General features: G+C 38.0%; 1 protein-coding gene and 1 pseudogene across 2 annotated transcripts in view; one reads left to right on the top strand and one right to left on the bottom strand.

The window, feature by feature from the left end:
* The first annotated feature begins 1,067 nt into the window (after window positions 1-1,067).
* Emc2 (ER membrane protein complex subunit 2) overlaps window positions 1,068-20,116 on the top strand; it is a 34,362-nt gene continuing 15,313 nt past the window's right edge. Inside the window, exons 1-5 of one of the 2 annotated variants that reach the window (XM_006978710.4) lie at window positions 1,068-1,192; window positions 8,333-8,446; window positions 9,714-9,778; window positions 10,169-10,254; window positions 12,034-12,091. In XM_006978710.4, the coding sequence (XP_006978772.1) occupies window positions 1,153-1,192; window positions 8,333-8,446; window positions 9,714-9,778; window positions 10,169-10,254; window positions 12,034-12,091 (363 nt within the window). In that variant the 5' untranslated portion in view covers window positions 1,068-1,152. Of the gene's footprint in view, window positions 1,193-5,904; window positions 6,023-8,332; window positions 8,447-9,713; window positions 9,779-10,168; window positions 10,255-12,033; window positions 12,092-20,116 lie in introns of those variants that run through there. The other variant, XM_076555798.1, reaches the window with a different exon arrangement.
* Window positions 6,572-6,735, bottom strand: LOC121824561 (U2 spliceosomal RNA; annotated as a pseudogene).

Genomic DNA, 20,116 nt, shown 5'->3' with positions numbered 1-20,116 from the left:
AAGACTGCTGGCAATGGTCGAGAGACGGCAGGAACTGACCTACTCTGGTAATGGGATGGCCAGACACCTGATATTTGTGCCATAAACCCCATCCAAGGACTGAGGAATATGCATGCAGACATCCACGGCTGGGCCCCTGGTGGAGCACTGGGAGTCTAATTAGTGAGAAAGAAGAGGGTTTATATGAGGGAGAATTGTTGAAGCCAAGGTTGGATAAAGCACAGGGACAAATAACCAAATGAATGGAAGCACAGGATCTATGAACCAAAGGCTGAGGGGCCCCCAACTGGATCAGGCCCCCTGAACGGGTGAGACAGTCATTTGGCTTGATCTGTTTGGGAAGCAGCTGTGCATTGGTGCCGGGTCTTGGGCTCCTTGCATGAGTTGGCTGTTTGAATCCTGGGACTTATGCAGGGACGCTTGGCTAGGTCTGGGAGGGGGAGACTGGACCTTCCTGGGCTGAGTCTACCAGGTCGACCCCAGTCCTCGGGGGAGACCTTGATCTGGAGGAGGTGGGAATGGGGGGCGGGCTGGGGGGAGGGGGAGGGGGGCGAGAGGGGGAGAACAGGGGAATCTGTGGCTATTATGTTGAACTGAATGGTGTTGTAAAATAAATTAAAAAAAAAAAAAAGCCCATAGAAAGCCAGTCGCATTATGTATGGAGGAAAGTTGGGAGTGGGGCAAATATTTGACTAGAGCGTTGTTTTAGGGGTCTCTGAAGAATAGAATGAATACATCTATGTAAAGGAAAATGATAAAACAGGGAATAGCGAGCACTATAGAGGTCACATTTGTTAAAATCTTGGCAAAAAAAAGAAAAAAAGAAAAAAGAAAAAAAGAAGTTACCTCAGGCCAAACCAGCTCCTCACAGAGTAGGACCTCGTTGGTTCTCCGCAGCTCACGCACCTCCCTGCCGGTACCGCCCTCTGGCCCCTCCTCCCACTTCTCTCCGGCCCCGCCCCTCTAGTCCTGCCACTCTTGCTGTTTTGGCTCCGCCCTCTCCCCCTGAGTGACGTACAAATGCGCGGCAGATCCCGCCCACTCTCATCTACCGACCAATAAAACATGGCTTCGTCATTTGCTACCGCCCGTTCGCTGGTGACGTCTGTCTCTCCCCGCCCTCTCTCCGGGCCGCCGCTGGGTTCTAGGAAGATGGCGAAGGTTACAGAGCGTTATGATGTGACTTGGGAAGGTAATTTCGGGCGGGGAGGATGCAAGAAGACCCAGTGCCCTGGGAAATGGTTCAGAAGTCCCCAGTTTCCCGGGAGAGATTCGTGCTCCGCTGTGTCCTCCGCAGGGCAGCGCTCCCTGAACGGGCCAAACCGAGTGGAGCCTGAGGCGGGTTCCTTCGTGGGCCCCCGTTCTGCCTGTCATCTTCTGTCCAGGAGGCAAGCGGGACACGAGGCTGAGACTGTCACACTTCATGTGGTTTCTGGGAGGCGTGGAGGAGGCGGAATCGATGTGTTCAAGCTTGAAAGCCAAGAAATAAATAGGTCCAGGGAGGCGTGTGCTAATTATTTGGAAGGGTTGTAGTGTGTGGAAAAGGTGTGTGGAAGAGCCATAAACAGTTACAATCCTTCCACATGCACTTTCTGTTTTTGTTTTTTTCAGAACTGGATCTCGAACCTACTCAAACCACACATAGCATACCTTCCTACTTATTTTCTGCCAATAATGCCTCCCCCCCCCCCCCCGAAAGGAAATGTAACTGGTTAATTTGGGGGCATGTGTTCATGTCATGGTCTTTTCCTATCTGGTTTATCAAGAGTGGAGAATCTTTAAATAAAACATCCAAATCTTGGATCAGTTCAGTATGGGCTGTTACCTCTCTCAAAAACGACGATGGGAGTCATGCTTAAGAGAATGAATGAGTTTTGTCAAAGCATGGAATTTGTGTTCATGGACAGTAAATGTTCCCAGCAGTTAGCACAGTGCAGTGTACTTCAGTAGCTAATTTGCCCATTGAATGCCTTCATGTAATCATTAGCATGTAGAGTGAAATTTACATTTATTGTTTGATCATAAAAAAATATCAAATATTATAAGGGGCAAAAGTTTATTATAGTGAATAAAAATCTTAAGTTTTTGTATTTGTCAAGTAAGACACAGCCCCAATCCTCAAAAAGTTTACAGTTTAATGGAGCAACAAACCTATCCGTTTTTAAAAGGTTTGTGTCAGCATGTACGCTTAGCGGTACTGTAGTTTTTTGAGTGGGTGTTTTTTTCCAATGCTTTTAAAAAGTTTTAAATATTTCATGATTTTTCTAAAGTAGTATTATGAAGGTTTGTGAAGTATAGCTTTTAAAAGCTATTAGTGTGTGTACAACCAAAGGACCAGTAGGTTTATCACTACCAGCAAACAGAATGATTGTAAGTACCTCAGTACTGTCCTGTGGGCATTCTAAAGTGTAGTGCTGTAACTAGATTTGGAATAGTTATCACTGTACACATTTGTTGAGTAACGAACGAAGAAATCGTGTTAAAGTGATCGGTAAAAACACGAGGAAAAGGTTGTGCTGTTGGTTAATAGTATTAAGTCACACTGCTGAAGGATCTGACTTTTGGTGGCGTCTAGCCTGTTCCAGCTCTGTGAGCTGGCTCTGTTTGTCTTTACTAAGTTGCCTGATTTGCCATGCTCTTGTGTTAGGGGTAGGACATGCAATTCCTCCCCCTGAGTGTTTTCCCCTCACAGTCTCACGCCTCCTTTCTTTAAACTTTAATCTCTCAGAATTGTGCTCAGATGTTACATCCTGCAGGACCCTTACACACACAGCCTCTCACCACTGCCACCATATTTACACAAGAAAGAAAGAAAAAAAACTAGAAAATAAAAAACCCAAGCAACAGAATCGAACACAACCTGCTCTTGAATCATGTGCTTTCTTACTATTAAAGGACTTACTAGCTTGTGTTACTTTAGGATTTTTTTTCTCTAATTAGAATATGAGGAACTAGGCCTACTCTGTTCACTGTTAGGTAACTAGTGCTTGACACATGGGAGGAACTTGATTTATTGATTTTAACTGTTGAGAGTGTTCATAATCAACACTAGTAAGTTGCCTGTGATTTTCCTAGCTTTCTGGCCATTTATTATCTTAGGTGAACTTAGTCATCCCAGTGGCTAGAATGCAGTTTCCTTATTTTTTAAAGTGAAGGCTTAAATTTCCTGAGAACCTCTATTTTATGAGGGTTTTAAGAAGACTATTTTAGAATCTTATTTCAGAGACTGTGAGAAAGATTTTTGAGATGTGGGTGGTTGATAGGAACTCTCAGAGTTTTGTTTAGATATGGTGCACAGTGTTGACTATGTCCTTAGGAACTCCATTAGCATCATAAACTGGTCCAAAGAGCACTATAGAGTTTGTGTGCATGTGCATGTATGTGTTCTATGTTATACATGAGAGTGCGGGTGTGCACAGACATAGAGATGCCAGAAGAGGAAATTATGTGTCTTGATGTATCACTCTCTACCTTATTCATTTGAAGCAGGGGTTCTCACTAAACCTAAAGCTCTGCTAGTGACAGCAAGTCCTGGTGATCTTTCTTTTTGCTCTTCCCAGTGGTGGGATTACAGCCAACCTTACAGCCAACCGGGGCTTTTTATGTGGTGTGAGCAAATCAACTCAGGTTCCTGTGCTTGCAAAGGGAAGGCTCTTACCTAGCAAGAACTCCTAGTCACTGAACATCTTCCCGCTCCTGTAATTTGTGTAACAGGAAAATTTATCAGCTGTGTATAAAAGATTATAGTAAGTCTAACAGTCTGCTAAGTCTCAAATAGATGCTATAAAGGAATAGAATGGAAGTTCATTTTGTGAGCCAGTTGAAAGTGTTTGATAGGTAGAATATTATTTAAAAATTTGGAGGTAAGAAAGAGAATATAGAGTTGTAAGGAGAGGGCTCTAGGTGTCTTGAAGATGTATTTTTATGCAGGGCTAGATAGGATGCCTTGTGCAGTGCCTAGCATATAGTAGATATGAAATGAGTTTTTAAAAATAAAATGAAAAATTTGTTACTCTTCTTCTTTCCCACTTCCTGTTTTTTCTTCATTTCATTAAGAAACCACAGTTTTGAGATTTTATAGATGTGACTTCCCTGCCATGCTATATCTAGAAGATCACAGTCTCACAGCTGATTTCCAGACCTCTGACTCTCAGTCTTTTTGTTCCCCTTTCTGGGATGTAGGTGAGCCTTAGTTGTAGGGACTGCTTTGTAGATGTGTTAACTGGTGTTACAGTTTGATTTCTGTGCCTTATTTTCCTTTAAGGTGCTAGGAAGACCTTGTGCCAGTTCAAGTGTTTATATGTTATACATCTGTGTTATGCTTGCTACTATAGATCAGTCCCTCTATGCAAGATTTTGATTTCTTTTAATCTTTTTGTATGTATGTATATGTGTGATATTGGTGTGCATGTAGATGCCATAAGTTTCTGCCAGGTGTTTTGTCTATTGATTTCTACCCAATTTTTCAAGACAGTTTCTCCAACTACATCTTGAAGACCCAGATTGGCTAGACTGATTGGCCTTTGGACCTCCAGTATCCACCTGTCTCTATATTCCATTACTGAGACTAAGGGAGGGTGTTGCAATGTCTAGTTTTTCCAAGGGTTCTAGGAGTCGGGACTGAGGTCTTTATTCTTCTGTAACAAGCGCTTTACTAGCTGAGTCATCTCTGTCCCAGCCCCTTGCCCTTGGTTCTTAGTAGCTTTCTTCTAGGTTCACCTCATACTTTTCATACTGCTCTTTTGATGGGTCCTCTATGACCATTTGCTTTCAAATGGTGGAATACACCTGATTGATTTCACATCTCACTAGTGCATTGCAGTACATAATGGAAGAACACTTCTACTGAAGTTTAAATACACTGAAATAAATTCTTTTTTTTTTCCCTGTAAATTTAGTACCCACTCAGTCCCTCAAGGCCCCTGGCAATGGCAATTTTTGTTATCCTGTAACTGACTTTATGATGCAAATTTGTGGGACAGAATAATTTATAAAAGGTATATTCATATAAGTGAACCTGTAAGTGGTATTTCATAATTCACACTGAAGTGGGGGAAATGCAGGGTTGGAAGGAGTTTTGTACAAAAGAAGCAAGAGGAGGAAGCGGGCTGTTTCCTCATTTTTCAAGGTCCAGGTGTCTTAGCACAATAAGACCTTAGGGAGAGATGAACAGGCTAGCCCCTTTATAACCTCTCATATTGATATTACCCCCAGTACATAGACAGTAGTTAATAGCATATGCAGGAAAGGGGTGAGTAGTTTACATATATAGTATAGAATAAAATGATGTTGGCTTTGGGGGAACTGCCTAAAATGAAAAGTATAATCAAGGAAGGATTACTCCCAAGACTTTATTTCTAGACAGAAGTTTTCCTTATTTTACTTACGGTAAATGTAACTAAACATTTTGTAGAATTTTACATTTAGTAGAATGTTTTATGTGAATTACTTAATATTAGGAGCCCTAAACTTGGACCACATAAATGGGGGCAACTATATGTCAAGTTGGATACAAGACTATAGTGGTGCCTCTGAGGAATTCATGAGTGCATGACCTCTTAACAGTAATCAAACTCAGCTTAAAAGCAAAGCAAGAGCCCCAAACCATAGCACTGTCCAAACATGTGGTCTCTCAGTTTTGCTTTATTTAAGTTGGATGAGAGACCCACAAAGCTTGTAATCCTGTGTATTTAATAACTAAAGTAGTAGCAGTGTTAAATGGTAAGTCCCAAATCACTGTTTTTAGGTTGATGAGGCAGAGTTGACAAGTCCTCTGACTAGACCACTTGTTCTGCTTCTTAGTGCCCAGGTGTAGTGTGTTTCTTCCAGTGAAGAACCAGATAGTAAATATCAGCAATGTTGTGTATTTTTTGGCTCATATTGGCTATTCCTATAACATTGCAGCTCAGAAAAAAGCTATAGGTTCTTGGCTTACAAAATACTTGGATGCAAATGAATGGAAACACATGAACTATGAACCAAAGGCTGAGGGGCTCCCAGCTGGATCAGGCCCTCTGAATAGGTGAGACAGTTGATTGGCTTGATCAGTTTGGGAGGCACCTAGGCAGTGGGACCAAGTCCTGTGCTCATTGCATGAGTTGGCTGTTTGAAACCTGGAACTTATGCAGGGACACTTGGCTTAGTCTGGGAGGAAGGGACTGGACCTCCCTGGACTGAGTCTACCAAGTTGATCACAGTCCTCGGGGGAGGACTTGTCCTGGAAGAGGCGGGAATGGAGGGTTGCCTGGGGGTAAGGGGAGGGCGTGGGAGGGGGGAGAATAGGGGAACCCATGGCTGATATGTAGAACTGAATGGTATTGTAAAATAAAAAATATATATCACAAAAAAAAAAAACAAAAACTTGGATGCACATTTTGGCCATGAGGTGGTAGTATCTTGACTCAGGTTTAAATTCTCTGATAAAATGCAAAGTGAAGAGCAAGCCAGAGATGCTGTAATTAGAATGAGATAATAGTGTTTGCAGTTATAAATGAATATGGAATGACTTAGGGGAGAAGCTTTAAAATCTGCTGATTCAGGGACCATAAGAAAATTAGCAGCGTGCATAAAAAAACTGAACAAAACGTTAGCGGCTGAAATAGTAATAGCCAATTTTTAAGTTCATATTATGCCAGGTCCTGTTTTCAGTGCATACAACTAATTAGTAATGTTCATTACAATAGCCAAATTATACAAGTATTACACTTGATCTTAGCCAAAAGGCCGAGAAGCGATCAAATTATACAAGTATTATTTTTATATTCACTTGGTAGACAAGAACATTGAAGCGCAAAGTGTACTCAGCTAGTATCACACAAATAGAAAGTGTCAGTGTTGAGACTTGAAGCCTAGCAGTTTGAGTATTGCATTTCCACTCTTGATCTTTGTGTACAGGTTAAAAATAAGACAGTATGAATGTACTTAGCTGGATAGTTAGTCATACCTCAACTATGTGTCTTAGTTCAGGCCAATATAACAAATACACCACTGTGGATGTCTTAAACTAGAAATTGTTTCTGTACATTGCTGGAGGTTAGGAAACGGAGAGATAAGTCCTGGCAGATCCAGTGTCTAGAGAGGATTTGACAACTAATGGCAAAAAAGCAGAGGAAAGACAAACCTATCATCTTGTGAGGGCACTAATTATCTCCCAAAGACCCGTCACCACTTTGAGTCTTAGGATTTTTAAAAAATTTGAAAAGAGTCATAAACATTTAGCCATAATATTATATAAAAGGAACCAGATTAGATATGCTTCTAAAATATTTTGGCTTTATTTTTATTATAGTCTGTTCTTAGCACTCAAGACTCAGCTTTTACTTTTATTTATTTATTTTTAATGGGATTTTTTTTTTTGTTTTGTTTTGTTTTGTTTTAAAGAGAACAGATTTTTTTTTTTTTTTTTTTTTTTTTTTTTTTTAATGGGCTCGTGGTCCTGGTGAAGGCTTTTTGGCTCTCCATTACTAGGGGAAGGCCAAAAGTTTGTGAATAGACAAGACTTAAGGGGTGAAATTCCTTTTTCTTTAATAAGTCAGGAACCTTTTCTGTCATAGATAGCCCCCTGTGATAACTAACACTCCTGCCAAATCTCTCCTGTGATAATGATCTTGATCTGTTCATTAGGACAGAGCACTAAGATCTAATACCCACATAAAAATGTTCTGCCCCAGTCTGGTTTATTGGGAAGCAGATTTCCAACCTGGAGAGACATTTAAACCACAGCAGAGTTCTGTATTCTAGAATTTCCTGTTGTGTTGTAATTTGCGAAGTTGTTCTCCATTTTATGTTAGTTACTTGATCTTACTGACATTATAGTATTTCCTAAGTTCAGTCAAAGGTTTCTTTTGTTGTAATTGATTTCTTGTTTACTTCCTTGCATGGCAGGATACTATTAAGGAAATTAGATGCAAATATCCCTTTGTTGATAGCCCAATATGATAGTCTTGAAAAAATTTTATATCCATGAGTAAATTGCAAAAATATGTTGAATCTTTTGAGATGTCTATATATAATTTAATGCCCACTGCCTTTTTTTTTTTTTTTTTTTAAGAAAATAATTGCTGGCTTTTACAAAACCCTGCAAGTAGTCTGTATTTCCACTCACCTCTCCAATTAAGACCTACAGTTGCCTAAAGTGATACAGGGCCTTTGTAGCAGGCCCAGGGCACAGTGTTCATTATATTTAAAGATAGTTGAGATATCACAGATTTGTCTATAAGTTAGAGTTCATTTCCCTATGTAAATAGTTGATTTCATTTAGTCAATATTTTGAAATCTATCATATGTTCATATATGTGTATTTGTTAAGAACTTCAAGATTCTATTTTTTCAGAAATGCGAGATAAAATGAGAAAATGGAGAGAAGAAAACTCAAGAAATAGTGAACAAATTATGGAAGTTGGAGAAGAACTAATTAGTGATTATGCTTCTAAGCTTGGGGATGACAGTAAGTTTTCAATTATTATGTGTAGGCCTAGCATGTCTTATTTGTGATTCTTCATATTTAATGTGTTTTTATTAACATTGTGCCTATTAGTTATATCACTCCTTTGTCTCAGGAAATGTAATGAATGGTGCTTTAGTTTAAAGAGGATTTGTAATTGTTGATCAGTTACTTTTCTATTTCTGTGACGTAGCAACAAGACTGTGACAACTAATAGAGGAAAGAGTCTATGCTGGGTAGTATTATGTCAGTTGAGAAAATGCCTCCACCACATTGACTTCTTGGTCAGTCCTTGGTGCATTTTCTACAACGTGAATGGGAGGGCCCAGTTCACTAGGGGCAGGTTGGAGAAGAAGGCAGTCTGAGCAGGCCACAGGGAGCAAGCCAATAAGCAGCACTCCTCCATTGCCTCTTCATTGATTCCTGCTCCATGTTCTTATGTTGAGTTCTTGCACCGACTCTCTTGGATGATAGATTTCAAGCTATAAGAAGAAATAAACCCTTTCTTTTGGTGATGGTGTTTCATTACAGCAGCAGAATACTTAAGACAATTTATTTGGAGTTATGGTTCCAGGAGGTTAGAGTCCATAATGGTGACAGGAGTAGGAAGATGAAGACTCATTTCTTGAACTACAGTCATGAAGGAGAGGCTTTGAAAGTTCAAATCCTGCCCCCAGAGATGTACTTCTCCAGCAAGGAGGTCTCTTAGACCTCCCCAAACAACTGGGACCAAGTCTTCAAGTTCCAAAGACTGTGGAGGACAGTCTTATTCAAACCACCACAGTATTGAAGCCATTGAATAGGCACTTAGGTTTTAAAGGCTCACAAAACTGGTAAATGTTTAGCTACTGTATATTTCATAATAACATTCTGATCTGGTAAAATTGTACTTCATATAAAATTTTAGAATTTATTATGTGTTAAATATCAATTTTTTTTTGCTTCAGAAGATTTTTTTTTTTTTTTTTGGTTTTTCGAGACAGGGTTTCTTTATGTAGCTTTGCACCTTTCCTGGAACTCACTTGGTAGCCCAGGCTGGCCTTGAACTCACACAGATCCGCCTGCCTCTGCCTCCCGAGTGCTGGGATTAAAGGCGTGCGCCACCACCGCCCGGCTCTTCAGAAGATTTTATATTCAGTCTTAAGCTTAGAAATAATTTTCAGTAAAAAGTCACATTCTTTAAAATTCTTGCAAATAGAAAAATTTAATTAAATTATGTTTAGGAAATGTCTATATTAATTCAGGGTTTTTTTCCATCTCATATTTCTAGTTTGGATCATATATGAGCAGGTGATGATTGCAGCCCTAGACTATGGTCGGGATGATTTGGCATTGGTAAGTATTTAATTATATTTTACTCTATTTAATTTGGTTTATGAGTTATATTAGTGTGTGGTTAAGGCTTACTGTAGGAGATGTATTGAATGCTTTCTATAACAAGTTTTGAATGCTTCTCTAACAGGAAGTACAGAGTTAGGGTTGTAACTGTGTAATCCAGTAGGATTCTTGGCTAGCTTGTAGAAGGTTCTGGATTTGCTCTCTAGCATCATGCACATAAAAGAAAACAATAAAATATTCTACCAATGAAACAGTAAATGAAACTAGATACTTTGGGACATAGTAGAAACTATTTAGGCCATTTTTTTTTTTTTTTTAAATAGGACATTTATGTGATGTCATTACACTTGTCCAAGTCTTTCTTTATTTAACCCATTATATTTTCAGTTTTGTCTTCAGGAATTAAGAAGACAGTTCCCTGGTAGTCACAGAGTTAAGCGGTTAACAGGCATGAGATTTGAAGCTATGGAAAGGTAAACATCCCGTGAACAATGTAATTTCACTTAAACATGGCAGACATGGAAGCTGTATCTATAGTACATCATTAATGCAGAAGGGTTTTGTATTCCTGAGTTCTGTCTAATGTCAGGGTGTTTCTCAATACATATCCCACCCGTACTTCTAGGATGTAGCACTTAACATGAAATGGAACCCATTTGCCACTTCTGGCTATTGAAATTAGGTCATGCTCTAACAGAAGAACTGACTTTAAACACTAGTTCTAGCATTTTCTAGTTTGGGACTTGGCAAATGAATATTAAATCTTTTCAGCTTTATTCCTCTAAAATAAGGGTATTGCCTGCTTCCTAGGGTTTGAGGAAAGCATACACATACTCATGCATACAATATCAAAGTACATGGAAGACATGGTCATCATTTGGATCAAGAGTTTCAATCTTTTAGAAAAACAACTCCTTTTCAAAAATGCATGTAGCCCAGAAATTGAGGAAAGAGATGATCTGTTTCAACTGAAGCATGGGTGGAGACACATTTGGACCTATGTTGACATGTCTAAAGCACATTGTAGGGAAATCCAGAATTCAGAGTTCATTGTGGCTAGAGTGTAAGGTGAGGTGGAGAATTTGGCTAGGACTGAAGCTGGAGATAACAGGCAGTTGTGGTTATGTATCACTAATATGCCCTGCTCAGGGGTGTCAATGAAGAGAGGAAGAAACCATTTTAGGTTATTTAAGGAAAATGAGAACCTTTGGATTTATCTGTAAAAACATTCTATGCGACTATATAGTCTAATAAAGAACAGTTTTGAGCTTCTTATACTATTATTGTAAGTTATAGCAAAACATATTGGATGGGTGAAAGGAATTAAGAGATAGAAAAAAGACCATCAATAATGTTTTAGAAGTAAAGGGAAAAGGTCAAAATGACTTAGTGTTCTGTCTTTTATGCTGAGTTGTCATCAACCTAAGAAAACAAAACAACAAAAATGGGAAATTGTAGGTTTGGGTTGGAATTGAGTTTGGTGTAGCATCATGGATATCAAACTGAGTAAGCAGCAATTTCAATATATATTCATGAGGCCCAAATGGAGATTACAGTTCCCCTTTAGATTTGTCAGCTTGTATTGGTAGGGCTGTGTCACCACTCTAGGAAGTGAGAATGTCATCCAGTGCTACCTGCACTGTATGCTCAAGAGTTTTCAATGCGTTCTTGTTGGCACTTTGAATAATCTGGCCTGGGGTTTCCTAATCTTCAGAAACACAGAAATGAGTGTTTGTATCTCTCATCTGTTTTACGCTTTGTCTGCTTTCCACATGGAGCCTTGAATATGTTTGTGTGTATGGTGCTCACACACATTCAGTCTGCTAATACCGGTGTGTCTGCAGTATCTGCATCTGCTGTTGGTTTTAAATCTTTTCCCTTTACCTCCAAGATGTAACTGATGGCCTGTTTGCTACCTTCAGTTTCTCAGCTATCCCATTTCCATGTACTCTGCTGCAGTTTATAACTAATGCCTCAGTAGCCAAACTAAAAGAAAAAAAAGCTATTTTTTTTAACCTTGGTTGCTAGTTCTTACCTTTGTATTTAGATGAAATTAATGTTTTTGTAGAAGGGTTTTCTGTAAAGACTTTATGATTTTTGTTTTCTTAAAAATAGACTAAATGTTCACTGTCAAATGAAAATAGGAAAACTTGCATAGCAGTTATGAATGAAGATGAAGCCCTATTTAATAGTTTCCTGGATTTATGACATTTTAAGGTCATGATTCTTGATATATCTTTCTTTTTAAATAGATATGATGATGCTATACAGCTGTATGATCGAATTTTGCAAGAAGATCCAACTAACACTGTAAGTTTGTACATTGTCCTGAAAGTGACTTAAAAATTAAGAATAAAATGAATTAGTTGAGGAAATACTGAAAGAGCTTGTTCCTTTTTCTTTTATATATATATAGTTTAGGTGAGCAATGTTTTATTTTAAAGATATTTGATACTCTTCAATAAGATTTCACTTTTGTCTTATTTAGAAAATTACTTAAAACTTGGTGAGAGGATAAAAACCCAGCAGGGCTTTTTCCATGTTATAAAGTTTTATAAAGTACCAGTTCATTTAGTGTGTGTGGATATGTTTTAGTTATCCTAATTAAAAATGAAAGGTGTCATCTCAGTGATTGTTATATGGAGTTACTGCAGCTATTTATTTAATTTCATTTTTGCTTTTTTCATGTTTAATGCTTGAATTAAAATTACATTAAGATGTCAATAATTATTTGTTTTAAAATTCCCTAGTTGTCTTTTTTAATGTGATAATGTTTAATTTAATATGCTGGCATCATAGCTTGCCTCAGTCTTTCACTATATGGAAAGTCTAGGGGAGTTAAAGACAATAGTCATCTTTATGTCTTTCTATATTGCAGTATACTTATAACTACAGAAAGGAAACATTTTTAGAATTTAAAAATGTTTTAAAAATTGTTTTACTTTTATGGTATGGGTGTTTTGCCCACATGTAAATCTGTGCACAATTTGTGTTCAGTGCCTGTGGAGGCCAGAAGAGAATGTTATATCCTTGGAACTGGAATTAGAGTTTGTGAGCCTCCATATGGTGCTGGGAATCAAAGCTGGGTCCTCTGGAAGAGAAACCAGTACTGATAAAGGACGACACATTTCTCTAGCCCCATTTTTGAAATTATTAAGCAAACACCAGATTTTCTTTTTATAAAAGGAAAGATTGTTATGTTCACACATGGTAACTTAAGAAAAGTTTTCTCCTTGGCAAGTATATCTTTAAAAGTTGCATTAAAAAAGATCATGTGATATATTTTTATAGATTTTATGATGCCAAAATATTTAACTGAACAACAGTGGCACTGGGCAGTGGTGGCACAGGCCTTTAATCCCAGAACTTTGGAGGTAAAGGAAGGCAGATCTCTGGGTTAGAGGCCAGCTTGGTCTACAGAGTGAGTTCAAGAACAGGGACCAAAACTACACAGAGAAACCCTGCCTTGAAAAACCAAAAAAAGAAAAGAAAAGAACAGTGGCAATTCATCTTAAAGAAATTATTGATGTTAACATTGGAAATTATTTAACAATAAATAATTTAATAATAAATAACAGAAAGTATCTAATGGATTCCTAAAGCACTTTTGTATAGGATTCATCATAAACCCCCATTTCTGCTCACTGCTTTTGTCATCTGGTGATACAGAGTGTTACAGTAGCTGCAATGCCTCATGGGTGCTAGATTCCTACTGTTAGTGTTATCATAGGGAAATTTCCCATAGAGACTTTTAAGGAGTTTTGATTTGCTTTTTATTTTTTTTATTTTTTATTTTTTATTATTGTCAATATTTGAGTGGAAACATTTCCTTTCTTGGTAATGTTTTTCAGAATGTAGAAAGCTTTGGGAAAAGTTCAGATCATGATAAGCCTTTCTCTTACAGAGAGCAAATTAAGAAATAATGTCTATCAGTTTGTCTAGATACTACTAATATAAATGTAGCTAGAGTTTTCCTGCCTTGCCCACAGTCAGGACAAATCTCTGTCACCCGCCAGTCCCACAGCTGCTCAGACCCAACCAAGTAAACACAGAGACTTATATTGCTTACAAACTGTATGGCCGTGGCAGGCTTCTTGCTAACTGTTCTTATAGCTTAAATTAATCAATTTCTATAAATCTATACCTTGCCACGTGGCTTGTGGCTTACCGGCAGTTTCACATGCTGTTTGTCATGGTGGCGGCTGGCACTGACTCCTTCCGCCTTCCTGTTCTTTCTTTTCTCCTCTCTGTTAGTCCCGCCTATACTTCCTGCCTAGCCACTGGCCAATCAGTGTTTTATTTATTGACCAATCAGAGTAATTTGACATACAGACCATCCCACAGCACTTTACTAATTAATTTTAAAATCACTTTCTAATTTTAGCTATCTCAATAGCTTGTCATGTGCCTTAGAACAAGTTACTTTTAAAAAGTACCTCTTAGGAGGTTGGGGATTTACCTCAGTGGTAGAGTGCTTGCCTAGCAAGTGCAAGGCCCTGGGTTCGATCCTCAGCTCTGAAAAAAAAAAAGACAAAAAATACCACTTAGGATTAGAGAGATGGCTCAGCAGTTAAGTGTACTGGATGCTCTTCCAGAGGACCCAGGTTCAATTCCCAGTACCACGTAGTGGCTCACAACCATGTGTAACTCCAGTGCCAGGGGATCTGATGCCCTCTTCTGACTTGTGCAGGCACCAGACATATACATGATACGCAGACATGCGTGGCACACAGACAAAACACCTATACACATAAAATAAATTATAAAGGACCACTCTTCTATTTCTAAGTATTTTCTCATGTATTTACTCATAAGGATTTACTAGTCTCCTTTGCCATTTAGCCATATATTGAAAAAAGTAAAACCAAGTTTCTGAGTTTCCTATGCTTTTCACATGTAGGTTAATATGAATAGCTAATAATTAGTTTTCTTGGAGTCAAACATGTTACTTCTGTTTTGGTTTCAGTGGGGATATTTTTAATAAAGTACTTCACTTAGTGGTAGAGTACTTGTGACGGCCTTGTTTTCATCAAGACAACAGATGAGAAAGAGTTAGGTAGTTTATACTTTAATGTGACTTTGTCTTGCTTTTCATATGTTATGGATCTTTGTGGTTTTTAAGACTGGCTAAAAGAGAAATCCACCTTATTTCTTTTAGAGTATGAGTGAGCAGGTAGCAAGTAGATCCAAGTGTTAGACATGTTGAACAAGGTGACTGGATTCAGGTTTCTCAAAGGTATTATTGGTTATGAAATATAATCAGATCTTCTCAATCTCCTCCTTTGTTTCCTAAATACTTACTACTGAGTATTTCTCATGAGCCACCAAAATGTTTGTGATATAGCAATAAAGGCCAGCTCTGTTCTTTTACCCTTAGGAAGGAAGCAGTATATTAGGCATTGAGAGGGAAGACACAAAGCCATTCAGAATTTAAAACTGACATATCTAATAGAAGACTTGAGTTTAGTATTAAACAGTTGAGTTACTGTGTTGAAGGCATCTCTGTTTCTTCTTCTAAAGCAAATTCGAGGCATAACTTCAAAGATTAAAGTCCGGCATTGTCTAACAGTGATCATCTGACCCCTTTGTCTTGTGCTTCTGTGTTTAATGAAGAAATGGATCTGTACATCCAGGTTTAAAGACCCTCCTCATTCACACACATTCATTCAGAAACACTGAGTGTTTATACTCGAGACCAGACAGAAGGGTGCCTTGTCTATGTTTTTTAGGAGGTTCATTATATGACAAGCATCTTTTGGACCTTGAAATTGATTTTTTCAGTTTTGATTCTTTTGTGACTTTCTCTCTGAGTTTTGACCTTCAGAGGCTGTAAGGAATGAGTGCGGTTTAGATAAGACAAAGGCAGTGAGGTGGAGAAATATGTTAAATCCCAAGGAATGGCACAAGGTTTCACATTAAAGCAAGCCTTCCTTAGGAAGGGAAGAATATGATGCTTAGAATTAAGTTTTCAGAGTTTTGAGGAGGTCATGAAAAGGAGTAATTTCTTCTTTTCTAATTTTTAAAATTTGTGCAATTTTTTTAAAAAAAGTTTTAGATACTCACGTTAAAAATTATAGATAGTAAAAAATGATACATGGGGAAAAAATAAGTCAGTCCTGAGTTCAAGTCCTCCTTCCCTTGGGCATACTGTTGATTTACTATGGTTTGCTTTCAAAGATTTTTTTTTAATGAACAAACAAGCTGTATACATGTATCTCTCTCCTTCCTTTCTCTGTCTCTCTGTCTCTGTCTCTCTGTGTGTGTGTGTGTTGTTGATGATGATGATCAAGTACTTTACGTTTTATTTTGGAAATAGATAGATTGCCTCTGTGCCTTGTGGGGATACTTTGAAGTCACACTTTCTTTGTGCCTGGAGAACTGGGTACTCCTTTCTCTTTGCTAAGCAACTTTTCTTTCCTTTCTGGGCCCTGAAATCTTGAGTTCAGGGCATCTGAGATTATGTTTTACTGGGTGGAACACAGTAATCTTTTAATCCATTTCTAGTGGTTATTTTTCTCAAAGATTGCCAATTGTGTATAAGTTTTTTAGAGAACCCGGAACAAATTTGATGAAGATTTATTCATAATCTTTTAAAATTTAAAGCAATTTATATGGGCGTGTATGTTGTTTGTTTTTTTTTAAATATTTTTTAGATAGAGTCTCTGTGTTAAATTGTGCCATTGCTGTGATGAAGCACCATGACCAAAAGCAACTTGGGGAGGAAAGAGTTTATTTGGCTTGTACTTCTACCTCACTGTTCATCACTGAAGGAAGTCAGGACAGGAACTCAAATAAGGCAGGAACCTGGACGTAGGAGCTGATGCAGAGGCCATGAAGGAGTGCTACTTACTGTCTTGCTCCTCGTGGCTCTTTCAGCCTTTCTTATAGAACCCAGGACACCAGCCCTGGAGTGGCTCTACCACAGTGGACTGAGACCTCCCATCAATCACTAATTCAGAACTGCCCTTGCAGGCTTGCCGACAGCCAGACTTTATGGAGGCATTTTCTCAGTTGAGGCCCCTCCTCTCTGATGACTCTTGTTTGTGTCGAGTTGACACAAAACTAGCCAGGACAGTGATATGGATTGACCTGGTGCTCACTTTGTGGTGCAAGGTGCCTTGAACTTTTCATCTTCCTGTATCTGTACATAGCTTCTCTGTAGTTTTTATTGGAAAAACTTACAGGAACATTTCTGTTCAAATTGTATTCACCCCAAATTTGGCTCTCCTTTGTCCACTTTCTTTTTTATTATGTCAGTAAGAATGAGAATATCTTATATGTCCTATTGAGGATGCAGAACTATGTATATTATATTTGCTAAATAGATTTAGCCCAGAAGAGTCAATTCTCTGAAACCAGGTGTTAAATCTTTTTTATTTGGTTTCTATCGAAGAAAACAGAATTGGATATAGGACGTGTTGTTGGCCTGTTCATTTTTGAGCAGTAGAGTAAATTGTTTGGGATCTGTTGTATTTTTCAGTAGTTTCCACTGTTGCAAATAGTTTCTTCAGAACTATTATTGTATTTTATAATGTGTTCAGATTGTTAATTCAGAATATTGATTGAGGTTAAGGGATAAATTATTGGAGTTAGTACAAGCTAAAATTCTATCTTTTTTAAAGGTTCATTTTTAATTTTTAAGAATTAAGATTACAATTACTGTAGCTGGAGGTACAAGTGGTTGTGAGCCACCTGATATGAGTGCTGGGAACTGAACTCAAGTCCTCTGGAAGATCTGCAAGTACACTTAATTACTGAGTCTTCTTTCTAGGCCCTAAAATTCTAATCCTTATGAGGACAAAAAAAGTTATTATTTATTTAATGTGTTCTGGTTTTGTTATTCTGACGTAAGTGAGGTATGTATGTTTAGAATAGCTTATGTTATATTTTCTACTCTACCACCAACTTCGAATAAAGCTATAACTTTCTGCCAAGCAAGGTGTGATAGTGAATAGGAGTGACAGGAGACTAATATCTGATAATTATCACTGTAATTTTATAATGTGCCAGATCTTCCTATCTTTATTTACAAGGGGACCAGCTTATAGAGAAGTTAAGAGACCTAGCCAGCATCATGCACTAGTAAGTCGCAAACTTTGAAATGGCAGTTGGAGTCTAGAGACAGCCCTTGATCATGATCAAATAAGCCACGGCGATGAATAGAGTTGGGATTCCACTTTGTCTTTCCTACAGAAATTTCATTCTGCAAATGTCATTCAACTAGACCTCCATTGCTACTGTGGAGTGTATATGAAGGCAGGCCTTTTATCCTTTCCTATTTCTGAGCATGAATTTTATACTAGGAAGTCACGATAGAAAAGTAAAGATCTTTTCTTTACATACATTTTTATATGCTCTGAATAGCATTCAAAAGCCAAGAGAAGCCTTTCCTTGACCCTTATTCTGGTTGCTTGGTAATCATTCAAAACCCACAGTCTCTGTGGCTCTCTGGAGATGTATTGTTTGACTCTGGGATAGAATTTGTGAATTGCAACTGGACAGCTGAGTGCTAAGTGTCCAGAGAACAAGACACTGCAGAACAGCAGAGTGAAAGTGTGCAGGAGCCTTAAGCTTTGCTGTGTAAGTTGAGACTGGCTCTTGTTTATATAAAATGAAGAGATTTAATTATCACTGCCTATTTTTCAGGTTCTTTCCAGTTGTAAAATATGTGAGGCAGCTGCTTTCTGTCTTCCTTGTGTATCTGCATGCTCTGTCAGTGTCCAGTACTGTTCAGTGTGAATGAGGACACTGACATGTACTTCACTTCCCCTCTTAGCTGTGAAACACTCTTGTTAGTACAGCTCATGGAATATTTTATATATGATAGAATGTATATTCGATTTTAAGACTTGAATAGCTTTCTCTTTATGATTCTACAGCAAAAAAGAGTATGTTTTAAAGTTTCCTTTTTTATATTAGAAATTTTAATCTGGATATTGAAATCACTTAGAAGATATAGAACACATTTTATTTTAAGACTTAAATTGACTTCTGCCAAGATTTATCCAAATAAACAGTTTAGGAAAATTCAGAAAATTGTTACGTATTACTAGATGAGAAAAGGGACGTGCAAGAAATACAAACTGACAGTGGATGAACATTTTATACCAGGATTTAGTCTGATAGTGTGCTAATCTACTCTTTACCCTGTGCCTTCCTCCTGGTTGTCTGCCTGGCTGTGCTTTTTGTGCCCACTGGTGTGAACTAACGTGCTAAGCTAAGTGCTTACAGGGCGCCTCTGCAGCCGCTCATGCTTGTCCTTGTTTTCCCTCTGCGGTTCTCTCTCATGGACTCCACCATGTTTGCTCTTTGTGGAGTCTTAGCTCCTTCCTTTGAACCTGTGCATTCCTCTGGTCCCTCTGATTTTTCATCTATATTCAGCAGCCTTTAAAATCTCTCTCAGAATAGTTAGGGAGGATAATAAATGTAACACCTATCTTGTTTCCCACTTCTTAGGAATCAGTCTTTAGTACCTGATGTCCTTCTGTATATTAAAAATACTTATTCCATGTATTTAGTCCAGTTCTTTGGCTGTTTTCAGGCAGGAAATTAAATCTTGTGCCTTCTACTCCATTTTGACCAGAAATGAATCACCTACTTCATACTTATCTATGAGATGGTTTGGAGGGATGAAAAGGTGTGTGTGTGTGTGTGTGTGTGTGTGTGTGTGTGTGTGTGTGTGTGTTTATATTATAATCCCAACAAGTAAATAATTTTTAAATATTGAAATTAATTCTCTTTGGATCATTCTAGAGTAGAACTTTACAAATTATTCTGTACATGATGAAAGGTGTTAGTGTTCTCAACAGTAGAGTAATGGTTCTGTAGTCAAATAACTGAGAACAAGTTACAGCATCATTAGGTGTTTTCAGAACACCTTTCCTGAGACTCATGCCACATCACTGTGTTTATGCCTGTATATACAACACCTTTTCCTATAAGCCTAAGTGTATTATTTGCCATTCTTATTTGTTCTTGGACTGTCTAATTTGTAGCTTTTGACTCCAATATTTTCAGTAAGTTTTCACTCTATTTGTGTAGTAGTGTTGTACCTTCTTTGATACCTATCCTGTATGGATTGGGTCAAGGTTTAAATGAGCAAAGCAAATCTGTGCCAGTCCTTAAAGATCTTAATAGAGGTTGTGGTCAGGCTTGAAACATAGATACTACTCATTGACAAAGGTTTGAGGAAAGTAGCAGTTATCCCTTGATATTCTCATACTCTGTCAGTCACTTTATATTGGCGTTTGGAGGGAAGTGGAGGTAGCAAAAAAGTGTTGTGAAAAAATGAAAAAAAGGGCTAAATTTTATTTCAAATTTAATTGTGTTTCAGAT

This window comes from Peromyscus maniculatus, chromosome 20 (assembly GCF_049852395.1).
Source record: "Peromyscus maniculatus bairdii isolate BWxNUB_F1_BW_parent chromosome 20, HU_Pman_BW_mat_3.1, whole genome shotgun sequence".
Lineage (NCBI taxonomy): Eukaryota > Metazoa > Chordata > Mammalia > Rodentia > Cricetidae > Peromyscus > Peromyscus maniculatus.
Note: the sequence above shows the minus strand (reverse complement) of the source record. Positions and strands in the feature narration are given on the sequence as shown.